This window comes from Perognathus longimembris, chromosome 9, assembly GCF_023159225.1.
Source record: "Perognathus longimembris pacificus isolate PPM17 chromosome 9, ASM2315922v1, whole genome shotgun sequence".
Lineage (NCBI taxonomy): Eukaryota > Metazoa > Chordata > Mammalia > Rodentia > Heteromyidae > Perognathus > Perognathus longimembris.
In genome coordinates this window covers 19,891,348-19,911,459 of record NC_063169.1, presented here as the reverse complement: position 1 = coordinate 19,911,459, position 20,112 = coordinate 19,891,348, and the positions used below count along the sequence as shown (strand labels likewise).

At 36.9% G+C, this 20,112-nt stretch overlaps 1 protein-coding gene across 6 annotated transcripts in view; it reads right to left on the bottom strand.

Annotated features, from left to right (window-relative positions):
- Positions 1–19,249, bottom strand: part of Mms22l (MMS22 like, DNA repair protein) — a 105,710-nt gene extending 86,461 nt beyond the window's left edge. For 5 of the 6 annotated variants that reach the window (XM_048353795.1, XM_048353799.1, XM_048353801.1 and 2 more), the window contains exons 1-10: positions 19,025–19,136; positions 18,461–18,692; positions 17,244–17,369; positions 15,071–15,120; positions 12,971–13,058; positions 12,709–12,886; positions 10,810–10,900; positions 8,797–8,927; positions 6,330–6,443; positions 3,440–3,616 (exon numbers count right to left, since the gene is read on the bottom strand). In XM_048353795.1, coding sequence (XP_048209752.1) covers positions 3,440–3,616; positions 6,330–6,443; positions 8,797–8,927; positions 10,810–10,900; positions 12,709–12,886; positions 12,971–13,058; positions 15,071–15,120; positions 17,244–17,369; positions 18,461–18,615 — 1,110 coding nt within the window. In that variant the 5' untranslated portion in view covers positions 18,616–18,692; positions 19,025–19,136. Of the gene's footprint in view, positions 1–3,439; positions 3,617–6,329; positions 6,444–8,796; positions 8,928–10,809; positions 10,901–12,708; positions 12,887–12,970; positions 13,059–15,070; positions 15,121–17,243; positions 17,370–18,460; positions 18,693–19,024; positions 19,137–19,163 lie in introns of those variants that run through there. The other variant, XM_048353796.1, reaches the window with a different exon arrangement.
- Positions 19,250–20,112: the final 863 nt, after the last annotated feature.

Below are 20,112 nucleotides of genomic sequence, written 5' to 3'. Positions count from 1 at the left end.
TAATCATTTATTGACCAAAAAGACAATTTTGAAAGAAAAGTAAAAAATCAGCAAATAGGTTGGAAGGGAAAGTAAGCATAAAACATTGCTACTGTATCATACATACAAAAGACAATCTTAACAGAACTCTAGTATCATCTAACATTTTCTAGTATTTTCTGATAAAATAGGGTATCATTCATCTCTGTGCACGTCAATTCATTTCCAGCAAAATCAGCCTCTCCCCAACTTCAGAATACTTCCTTGATATTAAAAGTTGAATAAAGCTCAATACTGGTGGCTCACACTTATACTCCTAGCTACTTATGGGGCGGAGATTTGAGGATCACAGTTCAAAGCCTTGATAGAAAGTCTATGAAACACTATCTTCAATTAACCACCAAAAAGCTGTATGCGGAGCTATGGTTCAAGTGTTAAGAGCAACAGAATAGCTCCCAGGCCTTAAGTTCAAGCCCCAGGTCTAGCAGAAAAAAAGAAAATTCAATAGTCACTGTGATGTATTAAATATTTTGAAAATGCAGTGTATTTTTCACACCTTATAAAAATTATCAATAACTGAAGGGCTTGAAATTTTCAACTTTTGGGGGGAGGGCAGAGGGTCCAGTCCTGGGTGCTGTCCCTAAGCTTCTTTTTGCTCAAGGCTAATAATGCTCTACCACTTGAACCACAGCTCCACTTCCATATTATTTGTTGGTTTATTAGCAGTAAGTCTCGGGACCTTTCCTGCCTGGGCTGGCTTCAAACTACAATCCTCACACCTCAGCCTCCTGAGTAGCTAAGATAACAAAGATAACAAGCATAAGCCACCAGCACCCAGCCTCTTTCAACATTTCTTATTAGCTTCTATTATTTGTACAAGTATCATTGTGATATTTCTATAAATTCATATAAAGCACCCAGATAAAACTCCTTCCATCATTCTCCCTCATCCCCCTCCCATTTAAAACAATTTCAGCAGGTTCACTGTTCTATTTATATAAGTTTATATAATGTACTTTGACCATATTTATGCTCATTCAAACTCTCCATTGGTCCTCCCCATTCCTGTTGACAACTGTCATTCTAACAGAGACTGTTTTACTTTCCTGTCAGTTTTTTAAAATTTTTTAGTGTATATTAATTGTACAAAGGTTTTACCATAGTATTTCACACATGCAAATATTACACTTCAGCTAGATTTACCTCCTCTATTGCTCTTCCTTTCCCTGTCTCCCCCAATCCCAATTGTACAATTTTCAGTGAGGTGTGTGTGTCTGGTCTATAGGGGCTTGAGCTAAGGACCTGGGTGCTGTCCTTTTGCTCAAGGCTAGCACTCTAACAATATGAGGCACAACTCCATTACTGGATTTTTTGTAGCTAATTAGATCATGGGCTGGTTTTGAAACATGATCCTTAGATCTCAGCCTCCTAAGAGGGCTGAGCTAGAATTACAGGTGTGAGCCACCAGCACACAGTGAGATTTCTTATGCCATCTTTCTATGTAGACACAATGTACCCCAATATGGCCATCATTCTCCTCTCCCCTTCCTCTCATGTATCTGCCTGTCTAGCTATCTATCTCTTGTTCTGCTGTATTTTAGACCAGTTATTAGGGGTAGAACTCAGGGTCCTTTTGCTTGGCTTTTCATGGCTGGCACTCTGCCACTTGAGCTACATCTCCACTTCCAGCTTTGGCTGGTTATTTGGAGATGAGAGTCTCCAAGAGCTATCTGTGCTGGCTGTGAACATGATTCTCAGATCTCAGCCTCCTGAGTAGCTAGGATTATAGGCATAAACTACTAGTAGTACCCAGCTATGTTCTAATATTCTAGCAATTGAAAGATGTAAAAGATTACCATTTTAACTACACAAAATTACTTATTAAAAGTGCTACTGTAGTAATAACAGCAATTGCTAAAATTAAGGTACTTGCTCTATATGAGCATGAATAGAACAAAGGACATATATATAATTCTTTATGAATTCATTCCATTGATCTTGCTCAATAAATGGGTAGCAGCTTTAATACACTGATGAGCTATGTGTGAACTTCTCAGAGCATTTTCTGACTTGCTTTCCTTTATCATGGGTCTCCTAAAAGACCTTATTTATGGTAAAAGAGTCATTTAGAGGACTTCCTGAGGAGTGGTCCTTTTCTATGATGCTGTGCAAATACTAATTACCCTCAGACTCCATGAAGGGATTCTGGGTATTGAGTATGTTCAATTCCAAAGAGGAAAGAAATGTGCTAAGCCGATCAAGGAACATAATCCATTAAAGTATTCAAAGAAATAGCTCCTATGCCTTAAAGGATGAGAATCAAAATGCTTTTTAAAATAAAGATTCTCAAATAGCCAATCAGAATTTCTAGAGTTGAGGACTACAAGTCTGAATTTATGAGACTGATAGAGAAAAATAAAATTTTATTAGACTAAGTGTGGAAGAAATAATATACAGATAGGGCTTTCAATAAACACATCAATCAGTTGGTTTTAATCAGAAGGCTTTTTTGATAAAAAGCCTAAAACACTGTAAAAGTGTGTTTTGAACTACAAATTAATAATACTGGTTAAAACATCTATCTTCCTGCATGAAGCAAACTTGATAGTGTTTTGCAGATTAAATAACTTTGGGGAAATGGAAAGATAGCTTAAGTGGTAGAGCACCAGCCTTGAAGAGAAAAGCCAAATTAGAGAACAAGGCTCTGAGGTCAAGCTCCAGTACCAGTCCAAAAATAAACAAATAAATGAACAAACAAAATATTTGGGAAAACCACCTCTAAAGAAGTGTTCTAAAGCCAGATGATAGTGACTCATGCCTGTAAGCCTAGCTACTGGAGAGGCTGAGATCTGAGACTCATGGTTTACAGCCAGCTTGCACAGACAGACAAAAAAACGGAAAGACTCTCCAACCAGCCAGCAAAAGGCCAGAATTGGAGGCTCCAGTGGTAGGGAGCTCAAAAAATGATTGTATGAAAGGTCAGAGGCCCAGGTTCAAGCGCCAATACTAGTATCTAGAATAAAGAAATTTGGAAACACGGTTTTCAGAAAAAAGAATAAGTTAATTCCTTTGTGGAGACATATGCTTTTCCTTTGCCACTCTTGCAGATTTTAGAAAGGAATCTTTGGAACAAATCCAAGCCCATGACTTTTGGGTGAAGAAACTGAGGATCAGAAAGGCTCAAGCAATTTACTTAGTCACACAGCTACTTAGAAGCAAAGCCGGGACTAGAAACCACCTCTTTTATAAAACAATTTTAATCAAACACCAAAAACAAAGTTGATACTTTTTTCAAGGTATTTAGAGAAGGTCTATGACTATTTACAGAGACATCATACAGTAAAAGAACTTACCCTAACAGGATTATGATCTGATTTGTTTCTGCTATTTTAAGTCTGTTTTACAAAAATAACAAAGAACATACTGTTACAACAAAGTATAAAGAAAAATCAAATCTTACCATTTTGTCTGCTATTCCATGGCGATCAAACTGGTAAAATGATGCTACATGAGTAATTATCCACCAACTAAAACCTAACGGATCCCTGGACTGGATTACAGGCACAGGAGGTTTTCTTTGATCACTTGATTTTTTGAAGAGTGTTTTAAGTAGTTTATTCAACCAGCTCCAAAATGACTAAGAAACAGAGATGTTGGAAGAGGTAAGTATGAGTTTTTGGTTGTTTTAGGTGGTGGTGGTATTTTAAAAAGGGCTTGATTTTTTGCTTTTTTCCTCCAATACTACCCAATCATCAAAAGTACCCAATACTTTCCTTTTGTCTATTCTCCAGAAACTCTGCCTTCAAAAACTGCCTCCCCAATACATGCACATTTTATGTTCTTTACCTGCAGGCAGTTCTAGGACTTGCAAGATAACTTTATTGGCAATTACTTTACATATTCTTAATAGAGCTAATTCTTGTCTCCTCTGACTAGTTTTTTCTCAGACTGCCATGGCTTGGTAGGAAGGCTTTGTGGAAGGAGCTATAGTGGTTTCTAACTTGTAATTGCTGGCCCTGAGCAGTACTGTTCTGCAGTTGTGCCATAAACATGTTAGGGAGCAGGGATAGAAGAAACCACATCTTCTTGAGCTGTTATACATAATAAAGAGATCATATAAGAAAATGTGAGGGTGGACATCCACTTAATATCCTTGTCTACATAGAAGTGAATGGCTTGAAATTTTACATAAAATGCAGGTAATTTGAAATGGATTGCAATAATACATGTACACAAATATAAAACTTCTGCATCACCATAGTTTTCATATGGTTTCCACACAAATTGGATTGAATTTCTATTTCAATGTTATCTTAACTTTATCGATAGCTAGGGTACCAACTTAACTCTGAACTTTGTTATCTATCTATCTACCTATCTATCTGTGTTGCTTATTTATTTTTTACTGGCAATACTGGGTTTGCAAAGCAAGTGTGATCCTACTTGAGCTGTTCTCTAGTCTTTTGTCATTAGTTATTTTTCAGATAAAATCTCAAATTTGCCCAGGAATAGCCTCAGACTACAATCCTCCTAGTTACGCGTATCTCTCTACAGTAGTGTAGCTGGGATCATAGACATGAGACCCTGTGCCTAGCTAATTGGGTTTACAGAAAATGAAAAAAAATGTTTATTCTACTGAAGAAATTTTTCAAATGGTAAATAACCGAAAACAAAAAAAGGATTTCTGAAGCTGGCTACCTGTAGCTCAGACTTACAATCCTAACTACTCAGGAGGCTGAGATGTGAGGACTATGGTTCAAAGTCAGCCTAAACAAAAGTCTGTGAGACTCTTATCTCCAACTAGCCACCAAAAAAACCGGAAGCAGAGATATAATTCCAGTGGTAGATCATCAGCCTTTAGTGAAAAGGCTGAGAGACTGCACCACAACTTGCATTCAAGCCCTAGTACCAACTCAAAATAAATAACTGACTTGAGATTTTATAACATTTAGCTCTCATTTTAGAAGCCAAATTTTACTGTGACAAATCAAACTGCCAGGAGAAAAATCAATCTTGATAGGCAAAAACACATGAAATTTACTTTTCTGCTAAAATCATGACAAAACAAACAAAAAAGTGTACGTAAAGCCGCAAAAATATAATTTTTATTAAATTAGACTGCAACACCCAAACTTCAAATTATAGAAAACTGAAAATATCAAAAGCTCCTAAAAAAAACTCCAAAGATTTTTCCATACAGCATAAAACATGTTAGTATAATTTGTAATATCCTATTTGTATGTATTTCCTCCTGGTTTTTTTTTTTTTAAGAAATGTTATAAATTCAAAGCTCCCTTCTGAAGCTCTGACTCAAAATGAATTGGAAGAAAATTTCCCATCCTTCCCTTCCTGCTTGTCTCTACTCTTTGAATAAGTCAGTATAAGATTAAATAACAGGGGGCTGGGAATGTTGCCTAGTGGGCAGAGTGCTTGTCTCACATGAAGCCTTGGGTTCGATTGCTCAGCACTACATAAAACAGAAAAAGCTGGAAGTGGCGCTGTGACTCAGAGGTAGAGTGCTAGCCTTGAGCAAAAAGAAGTCAGGGGCAGTGCTCGGGCCCTGAGTCCAATCTCCAAGACTGGCAAAAAAAAAAAAGAACTGTTCTCATTACCTGACTTATGTAACTAACCCCTCTATAATAACAATAAAATACATTAAAAATTTAAATAACAGCAACTTAAATATCCAGTGAAACTCTTTTCACCCCAAACCTAAATCTTCCACTTTTTCTGACTATAGCTTTTTTCTGTTACCTAAGTTATTTAAGTATTTTATCCTAAAAGATTTCTGATAGGAAATTAATTAATTAGTAAAAATGGGACATTCGAATTCTGTACTACTTGATTTTTCTTATTACTAAGTTAGGATTAAAAATGAAGTAGAAGGGGCTGGGGATATAGCCTAGTGGCAAGAGTGCCTGCCTCGGATACACGAGGCCCTAGGTTCGATTCCCCAGCACCACATATACAGAAAACGGCCAGAAGCGGCGCTGTGGCTCAAGTGGCAGAGTGCTAGCCTTGAGCGGGAAGAAGCCAGGGACAGTGCTCAGGCCCTGAGTCCAAGGCCCAGGACTGGCCAAAAAAAAAAAAAAAAAATGAAGTAGAGGAGTAAGTAGGAGTGGCTTAGGTGATAGAGTGCCAGCCAATGAGTGGGAGCATCAGATACCTAGTTTGAGTCCCAGTCTTGAAAAACAACAAAAAAGCAGTAGATACTCAAAATTAATTTAATTCCTTATTTGGTGGCTGTTACTGTCATACCATAAAATAAGGAAGATTTTTCTTGGCCAAACACACTGAAAAAAATCAATGTAAGAGTTGGCAACAGTAACTAGACATCTTTTCAAACTTACTTCCGAAAGAGACCATTTGCTTCTGTGGTCTAGGAGATGAATGAGTAGAACCCATAATTCTTTAATGCACGCACAGGGGCAGGGATGACTCGTTAAAGCTTCAGGAGGCCTAACCTGTAGAAAAAGAACTAAATCAGTTATTTTCAAGAGTAGACTTTTACATGTCACAAATGTAGATAAAATTTAATCACAACTGTACAGACTTCTTTATGAAAGACATTTCACTTTTCAAAGAAATTTCCTTGGGGAAAAAAAGTACAAATAAATCTAATTCTTAACTAAGACACAAATAGCCTCTAACTTTATAGATCTAGTGTCAACAAAATTTTTCAATAAAGACAAAAATAGTAAATATTTGGACTTCATTTTAAATACAATCTCTGCCACAGCTACTGTCCTCAGCCTCTGAAGTAAATGGGAGAAAAATGGAGAAGGCTGTGTTCTAACAAAACTTTATTTACAAAACAAGTAGAATTAGTTAAATTGAGCCTTAGCATCATAGTGTGATGACCTAAATCTAATCTGTCTGCCACACTAAAGAATTAATGAAAATGTTAGAAAATAAACTTGAATTTACAACAAAGCATAGCAAATAGTCTTATAAGATGTAATATATATAACTTCCAAATTATGTGCCATTTCAATAAAAAATACCTTAAATGATACTAGGCAATTCAGACAAGTATACTGTAATTACAAGTATAACTAGAACATTGACATTCATAACCTATTCAATTTCACATGTTACATGTACATTTCTACCATAAAATAGAAGAGACTGATTGACTGGTAAGATATTACTGGAAGTTCTAGACAGAACAATTAGGTACAGATATAGATATAAGAAATATACAAATTTAAAAGGAAGAGGTTAAATTGTCACTTTTTGCAGATTGTAGTCTTTTTTTCTTCCCATTTTTTAAGACAGGTATCCCATACTGGATTGCAATCTTTAGACTTAACCTCCTTAGTTGTGGGAAGTAGTAGGATTACAAACATGTGCCACATCTGGCTTGCAATACCTTTATATAAAGGAAATGCTAAGATATTTGCTCAAATTATTTTAACTAGTAAATTCATTAATGTTGCAGGATATAACATCAAAATACAAAGATCCTCATTGTCTTTCTATGATCAATAACTGATAATGACCCCATTCATAATAGCTATCAGAAATACTCAGGAATAAATTTAACCAGGTAGGAGAAGAGTGGTATACTAAATTGCTACAAAATGATAAAAGAAACCATCTGAAAAAGACCCAATACATGAAAAGATATCCATCTTTGTTCATGGACTGGAAGGATTTAGTATCATTGAAATGTCTTTACTACCCACAAGTATTCAACAGTTTCAATGTAATTTCTACAAAATATTGAAGACATTTTTACAGAAATAGAGAAAAAGAAATGAGAATATTTGTATGGATACACAAACTGACCCCAAACAGCCCAAACAATAAACAACAACAACAACACCAAAAAAAAAAATCTCTAGAGACACTGTATTTCCTGGATTCAAAATAAACTATAAAATTACAGTAATTAAAACATCAGGTATTTGGTATAAAGCCAGGCACAGGTGGTTAATGCCTATCATCCTAGCTACTAAGGAGGCTAAGTTATGGAGACTACAGTTCAAACCCAGCCAGGGCAGAAAAGTGTGTGAGACACTTATCTCTAACAAACCACCAAAAAGCCAGAAGTGGGAGTTATGGTAAATCACTTAGCCTTGAGTACAAAAGCTCAGGGACAGCATGCCCAGGCCCTGAGTTCAAGTCCTATGACCAGCAAGCGGGAACACATGCACACATACACACACACACACACACGTAAAGCCCAAAAGAACTATAAGTCATACACACAGACTTAAGTCCATGAATTTACAAGCAATTAATTGATTTTGAACAGAGGTCCAAGGACACTCTTTAGGAAACACCTCTGGGAAAACTGTATATATGTATAAGTTAAGTGTAATTTAGACTCTCATGGATTAAAGACTTAAATGAGAGGCCAAATACTGTAAAAGTACACAAGAATGCACAGAGAAGAAAGCTCTATGACACTGGTCTGGGCATTATTTCTCACCTAGGAAAGCACAGGCAACAAAAGTAAAAACAGATGAATGGGATATCAAACAAAAAAGCAAACAGTATTTTTCAGCAAAGCAAACTGCAGAATGAGAACAAAATCATATTCAATTATTCACAACAGCCAAACAAGGAATCAACCTATGTATTCACCAATGGATCAATTAACGAAGAAAATGTGACAAATGCTTACAAGGGAATACTATTTAGCCTTAAATGAAAAGAAATCAGCCATTGACCAGATTATATGGCATAGACTAAAGCCCTTTCATGACAATTGCTACACAATCTCACAGAAGCAGGGTAGAGATTAAACAAATACACAAAGGACTACTAATAATGAAGTATGAAAACCATAAATAACACTTAACACATTACCTTGTCATACCTGTTGAGTGACAGGCTTATCAAATCATAAAGAAGATTTTCACAATGTTCTTCAAATAGGCCAACATTGGTTAAATTATCACCTGCCAGATTGACAAACTGATGACTATACACAACTTGTTCTGAAAAGTAACAAAATAAATTCTGTACAGAAAGTTTTACTAATTCAAGAATAAAATTATACTTTTTTAAATTCTAAAAAAAGAAAAAATTATTTTTGTTTACATTTGAGAACAGCAGCTTCTTTACATGAGTATTGACATTACATAGAAAACATTTTCAGCTCTTCTACATATAATTTAATGAACTTCTCTTGTCCTCATAAGTCTATTTTTTAAAAGCATTAATGTTGCAACACTTAATGAGAGTAAATACCAAAAAATACCACTCACCATTAGTAACTTGTCATCTAATACATAATTCTTTTAATACTAATCAACTGAGTATATTCAATTGTTTTTTTTTTTTTTTTTTTTTTTTTTTTTTTTTGGCCAGTCCTGGGCCTTGGACTCAGGGCCTGAGCACTGTCCCTGGCTTCTTCCCGCTCAAGGCTAGCACTCTGCCACTTGAGCCACAGCGCCGCTTCTGGCCATTTTCTGTATATGTGGTGCTGGGGAATCGAACCTAGGGCCTCGTGTATCCGAGGCAGGCACTCTTGCCACTAGGCTATATCCCCAGCCCCGCAATTGTTTTATGGCATTAAACAGAACATAAAAAGGTAACAAGAAAAAGTATTCCTTTGTCATATAGTCCACTTAAATATTGTTCAAAGTAAGTGTGTAAAATATAGTCATCATAAGAGGAAATTATATGGACATCTTTGTATGTTTGTATGTAAGTACTAAGGAAATGGATGTATTTATAATCTAAATACTAGTGTGGTAAAAGATGTTAAATACCAAACAGCAAGGTCAATAGAGGCAATATAAGAGAAAGGATTGTTTTCCACTAATAAATGGACAATAAAATTATGTTAAGATGTTTAACTTTATGGGCAACTAGGAAATCACAAACACAAAAAGTATGAATATAATTTGTTACTGGTCAGAAAATAGTATTCTTTATAGCTAAGAGAACTCACAATTTATATAAGCTGGCTAAGATTTAATATAAAGCGGAACAACAGCATACACAATACCAAAACTACAATGTTCCATTGCACTTCTAAGAATCTATTTTACAGAATAATGTATAAAAAGTCTATTTATATATGTTCAGTGAAGCATGATTTAGAAATTATTTAATGCTCAAAAACTAGACAAAGGTAAGTATAAAGGATCCATAAAACATTCAGGCTTAAATAAAGTAGAATTAGTATACTAACATAACATTTGTCAAAAAAACCTAAAATGTAAGGTTATACCATTTATGTGATGGTATTATATAAGGCAAGAGTATACCATTTGTAGACAAAAACAAAATTCTATTGATTTTTATACCTGTATACTAATATAGGGATAAGAAAATTGAAGGATATTTGTGTATATGTGCAAATGTATATGTAGCATAAAGAAAATGAGGGAGAAAAGAAGGGAAGAATGAAAAACTAGTGTGGGAGATCGATTTTTTCAAAGTACACTGTGTGCTTGTATGGAAATACCATAATGAAACCTCATATTACAAATATATATTAACACAAAAATCAATGACCAAGCCATTCCCAAAGCCTTTACAAAAAAGACTAAAGCTTTCAATTTTTGGTTATTATTTGACTTAAAATATATACATAAGTATATATATATTAAGTGTATATAACTTATAAGTATATATAACTTATGTAATCCCCCTCTTCCTTTCTCTTTTCTTCACTCCTATCCTTCCTTCTTTGTTACTTAAGACTAGGTATCATTTAGCCCAGATTGACCTCAAATTTGTGATTCTCCTGTCTCAGCCTCCAGACTGGTGGAATTAAAGGTAGCATTGGCATACCATTACTTACGTTATTTTTAAAATAAAAGTTTAAATTTTAGTAAAAGAATATGAATCAGAAATCCATCAACTTACTCAATTTTTCACCAAGCAAGTGAAGAATTTCTAGCACCTGCCAATGGATATCTAAGTGAAGATGTAATAAATGCCAGGATGGTGGAAATTTCTGTAAATGATAATATCAACTATGATTAATAATACATAATACTTTACCAGATACTTTTTAGCATATTGTAAGACTCCATAAAGACAGAATATAGAGCCAAATTACATAACTGCTCAAAAGCTCATCTGCCTTATTTCCTAGAGGATTCTTTCACTAGAGATAGTTGAATGGCATAACGTGTTTCTATTCATTGCTTTAAGACAGTGGGACAGCAGGAACGGACTTCTACAGTAAAGATTTCTCTAAATCAAATTTTAAAATCCAAACCCCAGGGCTGGAGACATAGGCATAGCTCTGCAATAAATAGATGATACATCTAGCATCAATACCATTAAAACAAAACAAAACTTCAAAGTGAAAGATTATCACCATTAGGAAATAAAATGACATAATTAAAAGTATCTCAAATACATTTCAAAAAATCAGAATATACATAATGATGTACACTGCAGCTTTGATAGTAGTTTTTTGTTTTGGTTTGTTTGCAGTGGTAAAGATTAAACCTGGGGCTTTGAGCAGGCCAGGCAAGCACTCCACTGCAGAGTATATCTTCAACCCAGAAACATAATTTTTTTCTTTTTTTTTTTTGCCAGTCCTGGGGCATGAACTCTGGGTCTCAGCACTGTACCTGGCTTCTTTTTGCTCAAGGCTAGCACTCTACTCCCTGAGCCACAGCGCTACTTCTGGCTTTTTCTATATATGTGGTGCTAAGGAATTGAACCCTGTGCTTCATGTATACGAGGCAAGCACTTTACCACTAAGCCATATCCCCAGCCCCATAATTTTTTCTCAATAAGGTGATTTTCCTCACTACACATCTTTCCTAAACTTTCATCAATGAAAAAGAAACTACGAAGTGTTTAAAATAAAGATCACTTAACTTGATACTTATAAAACATTTATACTATTAAATAGAAAGACAAGAACCATTGATTTAATAAATGCTGGTGAAAGTACTTTAGATATATTATCATACTTCTTGTTTTAGGAAATTATATTTATTACCCATGTCATATTTTTTACAAAGTGTTTACCTTTCATTCTATGCAGGAAACATGCCATTGGTAATTTTGCTCTTAAAAATTACCAATTAAAAATATTTAACTGTGAACAATATGAGTTCTGTTTTTCCACACAAAACAAAAAAGGGGAAAGGATAACACCATAAATTTGCAATACATGCCTTTTATATTTCAAAATGATCTTAAGGGTTCATGGCTATAAGCTTAGTTATACAGAAGGCTGAGATTTACTTTTTTTTCTAAATTTACTTTATTGCTGTTTTAGAGGTGATATACAGCATGGTTACATTTACATACTTAGGTAATAAGTACATTTCTTTTTGTGTACTGTCATCTGTTCCCTCATTCTCTCCCATTCCCTCCTTCCCAACCCCACCCACAGAACTATGCAACACATACTTAATTCTTAAAACCTTAGAAAAGTTACATAAGTTAAGCAGATGGGGATGCAAGAGATCTTACAAGTCCAAAAACATATAATAAAGAGACTAGAATTTCATCTCAGGCAGTGGGTTTCTGTGTGTACGTGTTAGTACTTGAGCTTGTATGCAGGACCTGGTGCTCTTGCTTAGCTTTTTCATTCAAGATTGGTACCATACCTGTCCTAGCTTTTTGGTGTTTTCTGCCTGGGCTGGCTTTGAACTGAAATCCTCTCATCTCAGCCTCCTGAGTAGTTAGCCACCAATGCCCAATGCCAGAGTTCATTCTTAACTAATTTATTTTGTTTTTAATGAAATATTCTCTATGGGAAGAAAAACCTGGTAATTCAATTTTAAAATGGCAAACCTTAATATGGTTTTGATTTACAAAGGCTCCTAGATTAATACTGGGAAGTTCATGTAGATGACCAATATATAAAAGTAATCCATGAAGTTCATCAATCAGCATTGAGGGAAGCTGAGCCTCTGAAGCTTCATAGGGATGGAGGGGAACTTGGTCTTCAGCAGCCTGCACTTTCAGACACCTAAAAAGTGACAAGAAGAAATAAACCAAGTCTGGAAGAATATACCCACAGAAAGACATACAGTAAGTTCACTTGCCATCCTACCTGAAGATGAAAACTTTAACATAATGGAGAAAGGTCACACACTGCTGCCTAATATTGTCTGCTGTGCTGTGTAGGTTGGATATCTTCCCTGAAACCAAAAGACAATGTTAATCATAACCTGAATAACTTTCAGTGCACACTGAGCAGTAATTATGCAGGCTATCTCTGCAGTGGTTATCTTGTAACTTTCTCCAATGATTCCCATGGTTAATACCCACACTATTTCTCCAAAAGCCGCTCTTGTGAAGGTCATCAATAATACTAGCAGTGTAATGGACATTACCTGACCCTCAAAGTAGCACAAACCATACCTGGCTTCACTGAGCCACAAACTGCTAGCTTTTTTTGTCTTGTGCCCTTTCTTCCACATCTTCTTTACTGGCTCCTTAGTTCTATTAAAAAAGAAGCCTCAAAACCCAGTCCCAAGTCAGCTCTTCTCCATGTATCTCTTCTTAGACATGATTACTTCAATTCCTTGTTAATAAGCCATATCCACTCCAAAAGCCTTATCTAGTTTTTCTTTGCATTCCAGATCTTGCTAGACAAACTGGCTAACATCTATGCTCAGAAGAACAGAAGAATTGCTAGCTAGTACCAGCAATATCTTTTCATTGCTTCTCAAATCAGTCCATGTGGTCTACATTATTTCTCATTTGCCTTTTTTTCCCCACTTCTTTATTGTTAAAGTGATGTACAGAGAGGTTACAGTTTCATACATAAGGCAGTGAGTACATTTCTTATCCAACTTGTTACTTCCTCCCTCATCTCCCCCATCCGCCTCCCTCCACCTCATTTCCCTCCCCAATGAGTTGTACAGTTGGTTTACACCATATAGTTTTGTAAGTATTGCTAATGCACTGGTTTGTCTTTTTATCCTTTGTCTCTCAATTTTGCAATTCCCTTTCCCTTCCCTAGTTCCAATACACATATATACAATATCCAGGGTACTAAAATCAGTTACAGTGATATCAAGGCAAAACCACTCATATCTTATCCATTAGAGTCCTATTAAATTTACAACCAATTATACCTTGAAATTACCTATTTCTTCTATAATCTCTAAAATTACTGCAACAAAACTCTTAACAGGCCTTTGCACATGCTAGAATTCAACTTAACACATATCTAAAAAATTTAAGAAATTCAGGTGGACATTGCAGTTCATACAGATAATTTCTGCTACTCAGGAGGTGATTAGGTTTGCGATCTGCCTAAGTAAAAAGTAAAACTTTGTAGCTGAAGCAAGGATTAGCACATTTAGCTATGTGGGAGGCATAGATAGGAAGATCACAGGCTACCCTTGCCCAGGCAGGAAGTATGAGACCCTGCTTGAAGAATAACTAAGGCAAAAGAAAGAAAAGGGGGGAGAGATAGAAGAGAGTGAGAGGGAGGGAAGGAAGGAGCGAGGGAGGGAAGAAGGAAGGAAGGAAGGAAGGAAAGAAGAAAGGAAGGAAGGAAGGAAGGAAGGAAGGAAGGAAGGAAGGAAGGAAGGAAGGGTCCTTGAGTCAAACCCCAGAACTTCCTCACTGAAAAACAAATAAAATCAGAAAGTAGCAATGTAAAACGTGTGCATCACACAATAAAACATTACTATTCAAAGAAGCAGAAAAAAGTATGATAGCAGCAACAACACACACACACACACACACACACACACACACACACACACACACACACACCACCAGTCAATACAAACAGGTCCAGAAACAACAGTGAGTGAAGAACCGGCTGTCTCCAAACCATAACTATACATATGTTCTATACTTAAGACAGATGAACACAAACAGGAGGACAGAAATAGAGTATTTTCACTACACTGTATAAAAATTGCTGGCAAGCAAAAGCAACTAGCCTACAATAAAACACACTTCCCTTTCAAGTCCTTCACTACCATAATGGTATCCGTTTCCCTTCAACCAGTAATCCATTAAATGCTAAATTCAAGCAAAAAAAAAAAAAAAGTAGAGAGCAGAAAAAGATCAGATGCCTCATTTCTGTTCTCCACCCACTCCCTACCTCCAGGCAATCAGAGACTCATGTAAAAGTCACCAAAGGAAACTGCCTTCCCTTTACCACTGAACACATGCTTCTTATACTCACCGAAATCACAGCTAGCATGTAATAAGCCTTCCAACTTGTATAGCTGTTGCCTAATTTAAAAAAGGTAAGGTGAGAGTTATTTTTAGCGGTTTAAAATATGTAACCATTACACGGCTCATGTTTCCAAGTCTATTACAAAGCTTCGATATCTCTTTGCAGTTGGTGTTTTATACTTTATACATGTTTATTAAAGGTCAGTTACAGGTAGTAAAAATTCTGAGAGAAGATAAAACACACTGGTGTCTAACTTTTCAAAAATAATCCAATGAAAGGTACATATACCACAGAAATGATTTCAAATATCATAGATTTCAGTATCAGTGGGATAGTAGTTTCTATCTTCAGGAAATATATATATAAATATATATATGTAAAATTGTATCACACATGCACAGAACTCTTATAGTTATGGAAATTAGGTTATAGAAGGCTATACTGAAATTCTACCTTAATCCTGACCATAACCTGTCATTCTTCCTTGTCACCTTCACCGATATTAATGACTGAGGTGATTCACTACTATTTTCAGGATTACAGAAAATAAGTCAGCTTGCTCTTCCCATAATACTCATAACATGGGAGGGACAAGGTGAGTTCTCTAGAATACTGGAACTTTTCCATCTTCACTTAAGTATACTGTACACATATTTTTAATGTTTTGGGTTAATTTGCCTGTAACAATTTTGATTCAACATCATTTAAAAACTGTTGACTTTATTTTAAATAATCAACATTTAGGGGGCTGGGAATATGGCCTAGTGGCAAGAGTGCTTGCCGTGTATACATGAGGCCCTGGGTTCGATTCCCCAGCACCACATATACAGAAAACGGCCAGAAGTGGCGCTGTGGCTCAAGTGGCAGAGTGCTAGCCTTGAGCAGGAAGAAGCCAGGGACAGTGCTCAGGCCGAGTCCAAGGCCCAGGACTGGCCAAAAAAAAAAAAAAAAAAAAATCAACATCTAATATAAATTTTAATAGTGTTAAGGACAAAGTGGCATTTTTTAAGTCCAGTTATATAGTTAAGTGTTGACTTATTCTTAGTATAAGGGATTAAACTCAGTTTTGTGCTTTGCTAAGTAGGTTCCCTACCATGTTAAACATGCTACTACTTTATTTCTTCAGATAGGAACTTATGCTTTTATTCTAGGGCTGATTTTGGACTGTGATACTCTTTTTTATGCTATACCTCTCAAGTACTGTTTCTCAGAGCCAAAATCAAATCAAATTAAAACCTTCCTAATCTCCACTTTGCAAGAAGCTGGGATTACAGGTGTGTACCACCATAACCCGAAAAAGTTCAAATTTTAAAGAAATATATTCTGAAGTATTTAGAAGTGAGATGACATAATTCCTAGAAAATGCTTATATACACTAAAATCAAAAGAATAAGAGATATGACAGATAAAAAACAAAATAAAACCTTGAATCTTACTGTTAAGGGAGTATGTAAAAAAAATAATAGCATTGTCCTTTGTATATATATTTGAAAACTTCTATATGCTTTTCTTTTTTTTGCAGTACCTAGGATTGAACTCGGGTCCTCATACATGCTAAGCAAAGCACTATAGCACTAACACTATGCCACTACCCTCTTTATTGTTATTTTATTTTTGAGGTTGTATCTTGTTAACTTTACTAGAGTTGATTTGGAACTAGCAATCTCTCTTTGTACACCTTCTGAGTAGTGGGGATTACAGGAGTATCTTTACACTCAGAAAAATATTTTTTAAATGTTGTCCAAGGAGAAACATAATCTTATTTTTATTACAGTCTGAAAGACATATTTGGAAAGCCTACTATCATTCTCTAAAGATCACTGAAAGAGTCCAGCTATATGGAAAGATACATTTATGATACTTAAGTAACAAAAGTATTTTATTTTTCTTCCACAATTCTAATATAGTTCAAAGCTTCATGTAGGTGTTTCCAGTATAATATCAAAAACAATGTTTGGGATGTAATTTGGTAGAGTGCTTGCCTGCATACTCAAAGGATTAGGTGTGATCCCTGCACTGCAAAAAAGCGAAGGATCTGAAAATCAATAAAGAACAACACAGTAAAAGCACAATTTTTCTCAGTCATGACTGCCTGATTATTGTTACTAGTAAGATAATCAAGAGAACATGACCATTAAAAGCACTTGGCACAATGTACCTTAGGAAACTTGTTACATACCTGCATAAATGAAAGAGCTCTCTACATGAATTTACTAATGCTGTTTCAGTAACCCATTGGACACCAAATAGTTCCACTGTATCCTCTTCAAAACTAGTTGGCAAAGGATCAAGATTTAAAAATAGTCTGAAATGAAAATACCAATTAAATCACTTTAATTCATTCTACAGATGACATGTATAAGTCAGAAAATGCTTTGATTCCTCACACATTCAGGATTACTAAAGCTAGAATATGTTAAAAACTGCATTCCCAACAGGGTGGAGAAGGAGTAGCCATTAGGCTGCATAGTACCCTGAAAATCATGGGGATACATGTTGGAACAGACATGCTTGCTCATGGGTGTCTATCTATATGAATAATTTTGGGTGACCCAAGAATGAAGTTATTAAGTAATCCAAGTGGCTCCTGACAGAAAATAAAGATTTCCCATAATTTTACAAACATGAAGTATATAGCTAAAAGGCAACATATCTTGGGGAAAAAAGTTCAAAAGGATTCTATTATCATGAGTTATAGTATTTATCCTTGAAAGAGATATGGCTAACAGTTATTCTAAGTTATATCTGGGGAAGAACATAGTAAAGTTGTATAATCTCTTTTAAGGTCTCTAACAAGGTAAAACTATAAAACCAACATAAAAAATTCCTAAGTGAACTTGCCTCAGCATTATAGTCACTCGAAAACAGCAGTTTTCCTGTATATACACCTGACTAATGCAGAAAAAGCCCATGAATTAATTATACAGAATTGATACTTAGGAGCAGGAAGAACTGAAGCAACAAAAACATGTGTATCTCTTACTTAAAAATTATTGAAAAGTTCTAACATATGATTCTCTTTTAGAAGGAAATACCATTTCAAAAAGCCTTGGTGGTTCAGAATTCACTAAACAGAACCTAACTTAGTGACTAGCTCCCAATCTCACAGCTGAGATAGCAGTAAGATGTGCAAAAGTCAGTTACCAAGCAAGTGTCCCTTAATACTCAAAATACTCTTAGGTAAGCTCTAACCAGGAAGAGAACAACAAAACTAATATTATTTGAAATTTTAAGACACACTGAGCCTATTTACGAATCATGGCTTGGCTAACACCGAGGTCTAATGGACTGGAGCAAGAAGTAAACATCCCTAACAAATGGATGAATACTCTGATGAGGAAATGGTTGATGTGTTGGTTTTTCTTTTTGTTTTCATTTTTAATTTTTTCCACTTACCGCTTAAGGGATCCACTGGCAATGTAGGACTCCCCAGAAAAATCTTTTCCTCCTCCTCCTACTCTGTTGTCAAAAGCACAAGAAAAGCAGGGAGGTTTGCACCATTCTGTCTGCAGCTCCAACTCTAAGCTGTCGGTCAGGAACACCGCATCCATTATTTACATCTTGTCCTAAAATACTTGTGGCTCGTTATGGTAATCATTAAGGCTCCAACAAGAAGTTGAAAAGATTCCTGGAAACGGGCCAACCAAAAGGTTAGGAACTCAAAAAGTAACCCCCAAACGCCGGCCCCAGACCCCACAGCACAAAAGAAAAACGGAGAGGCAAAGCTGCTAGCACTGGGCCCCGCTCCCAGGGACGACCCCGGCCCACCGCCTCCCACAAGGAGGCTGACAACACAGACAAAAAGCTCTCCGTCTCAGGTGGCCGCGGGGCCGGCAGGTCGGATTCTACAGCCAGCCTGGGACAGGCAGGGCACAGGATGAGGAGAGAAGAACCGACAAGGCTGGGTGGAAGGGCGCAGCATGGAATCCGGAGCCCTCCCAGGGCTGCGCCCTCCCCTATCTCGCAGAACCCCAGCAGAAGCGCGTTTCCCGGTGCCAAGGTGGAGGAAGCTCCCGGCAGGGTGACAATCAGCCGAGGAAGATGAGGAAAGCCAGTGTCACGGACACGAGGGTGCCATCATCCCCGGTGCACCGCGTACCTGGTCACGCTTTCAGCCCGAAAACTAGCGGCCCAAGTCCACACACCCACCGCGCCAGGGACCAAACCGGAAGCCGATGAAATTCCCGCCACACAGCACCCCGCGCACTGAGTGGGCGGAGCCACAGTGAAGCCCGCCCCCGGCTGCTGTTCTTCTCGCGAGATCTCCACTATACCTCGGACTCCGCGAGTTATCGCGAGAGTTTGTCTGTCGGCTTCTAAGTCTTCAACTACACTTTTTCCCGTAACTTTAGCTGACGCAGCCTCTGGAAGGCGGGGCCTCGTTAGTACAGGGATTGGTAAGCAATGGCAGGAATGTGGAGGATTTTAAAAGCAGCTGGGGCAAGCAGCAACATTTCAGCTGTGTGACCCTCCCACAAGTATTCTAGCCCCTGTTGCGATTAGGTGGGGTGGAAGAAGCCCTAGGCTCCTGACAGTGGGCCAGACCAGTACAGGGGGGAGGCTAATATTTTTGGAAACACTGAATAGAGCAGGTGGCCTTCGTTTTCTTTTTCCTAAGTGTGTGTATATATATATTTAAATATGTATCTGTATCTATCCTGAGGCTTGAAGTGGGGCCTGGGTGCTGTCCCTGAGCATTAATGCTTCAAGCCTAACACTCATTTGAGCCACAGCTCCACTTTATGCCTTTTGGTGGTTAATTGGAGATAATTGGATTTTCTGACTGGATTGGCTTGAAACTGTGATCCTCAGATCTCAGCTTCCTGAGTGGCTGGGATTGCTGGGGTGAGTCACCTGTGCCTGCCTAGGTGGCCTTTTTCCTACATATAAAGACCCTTACTGGGAAGTGGCGCTGTGGCCCAAGTGGTAGAGAGCTAGCCTTGAACTGAAGAAGAGCCCAGGGACAGCCCCCTTCCCCCACCCCACCCCCACACCCCGAGTTCAAGCCCTACAACCAAGAAAAAAAATAAAAATAAAGACTGTTGCTT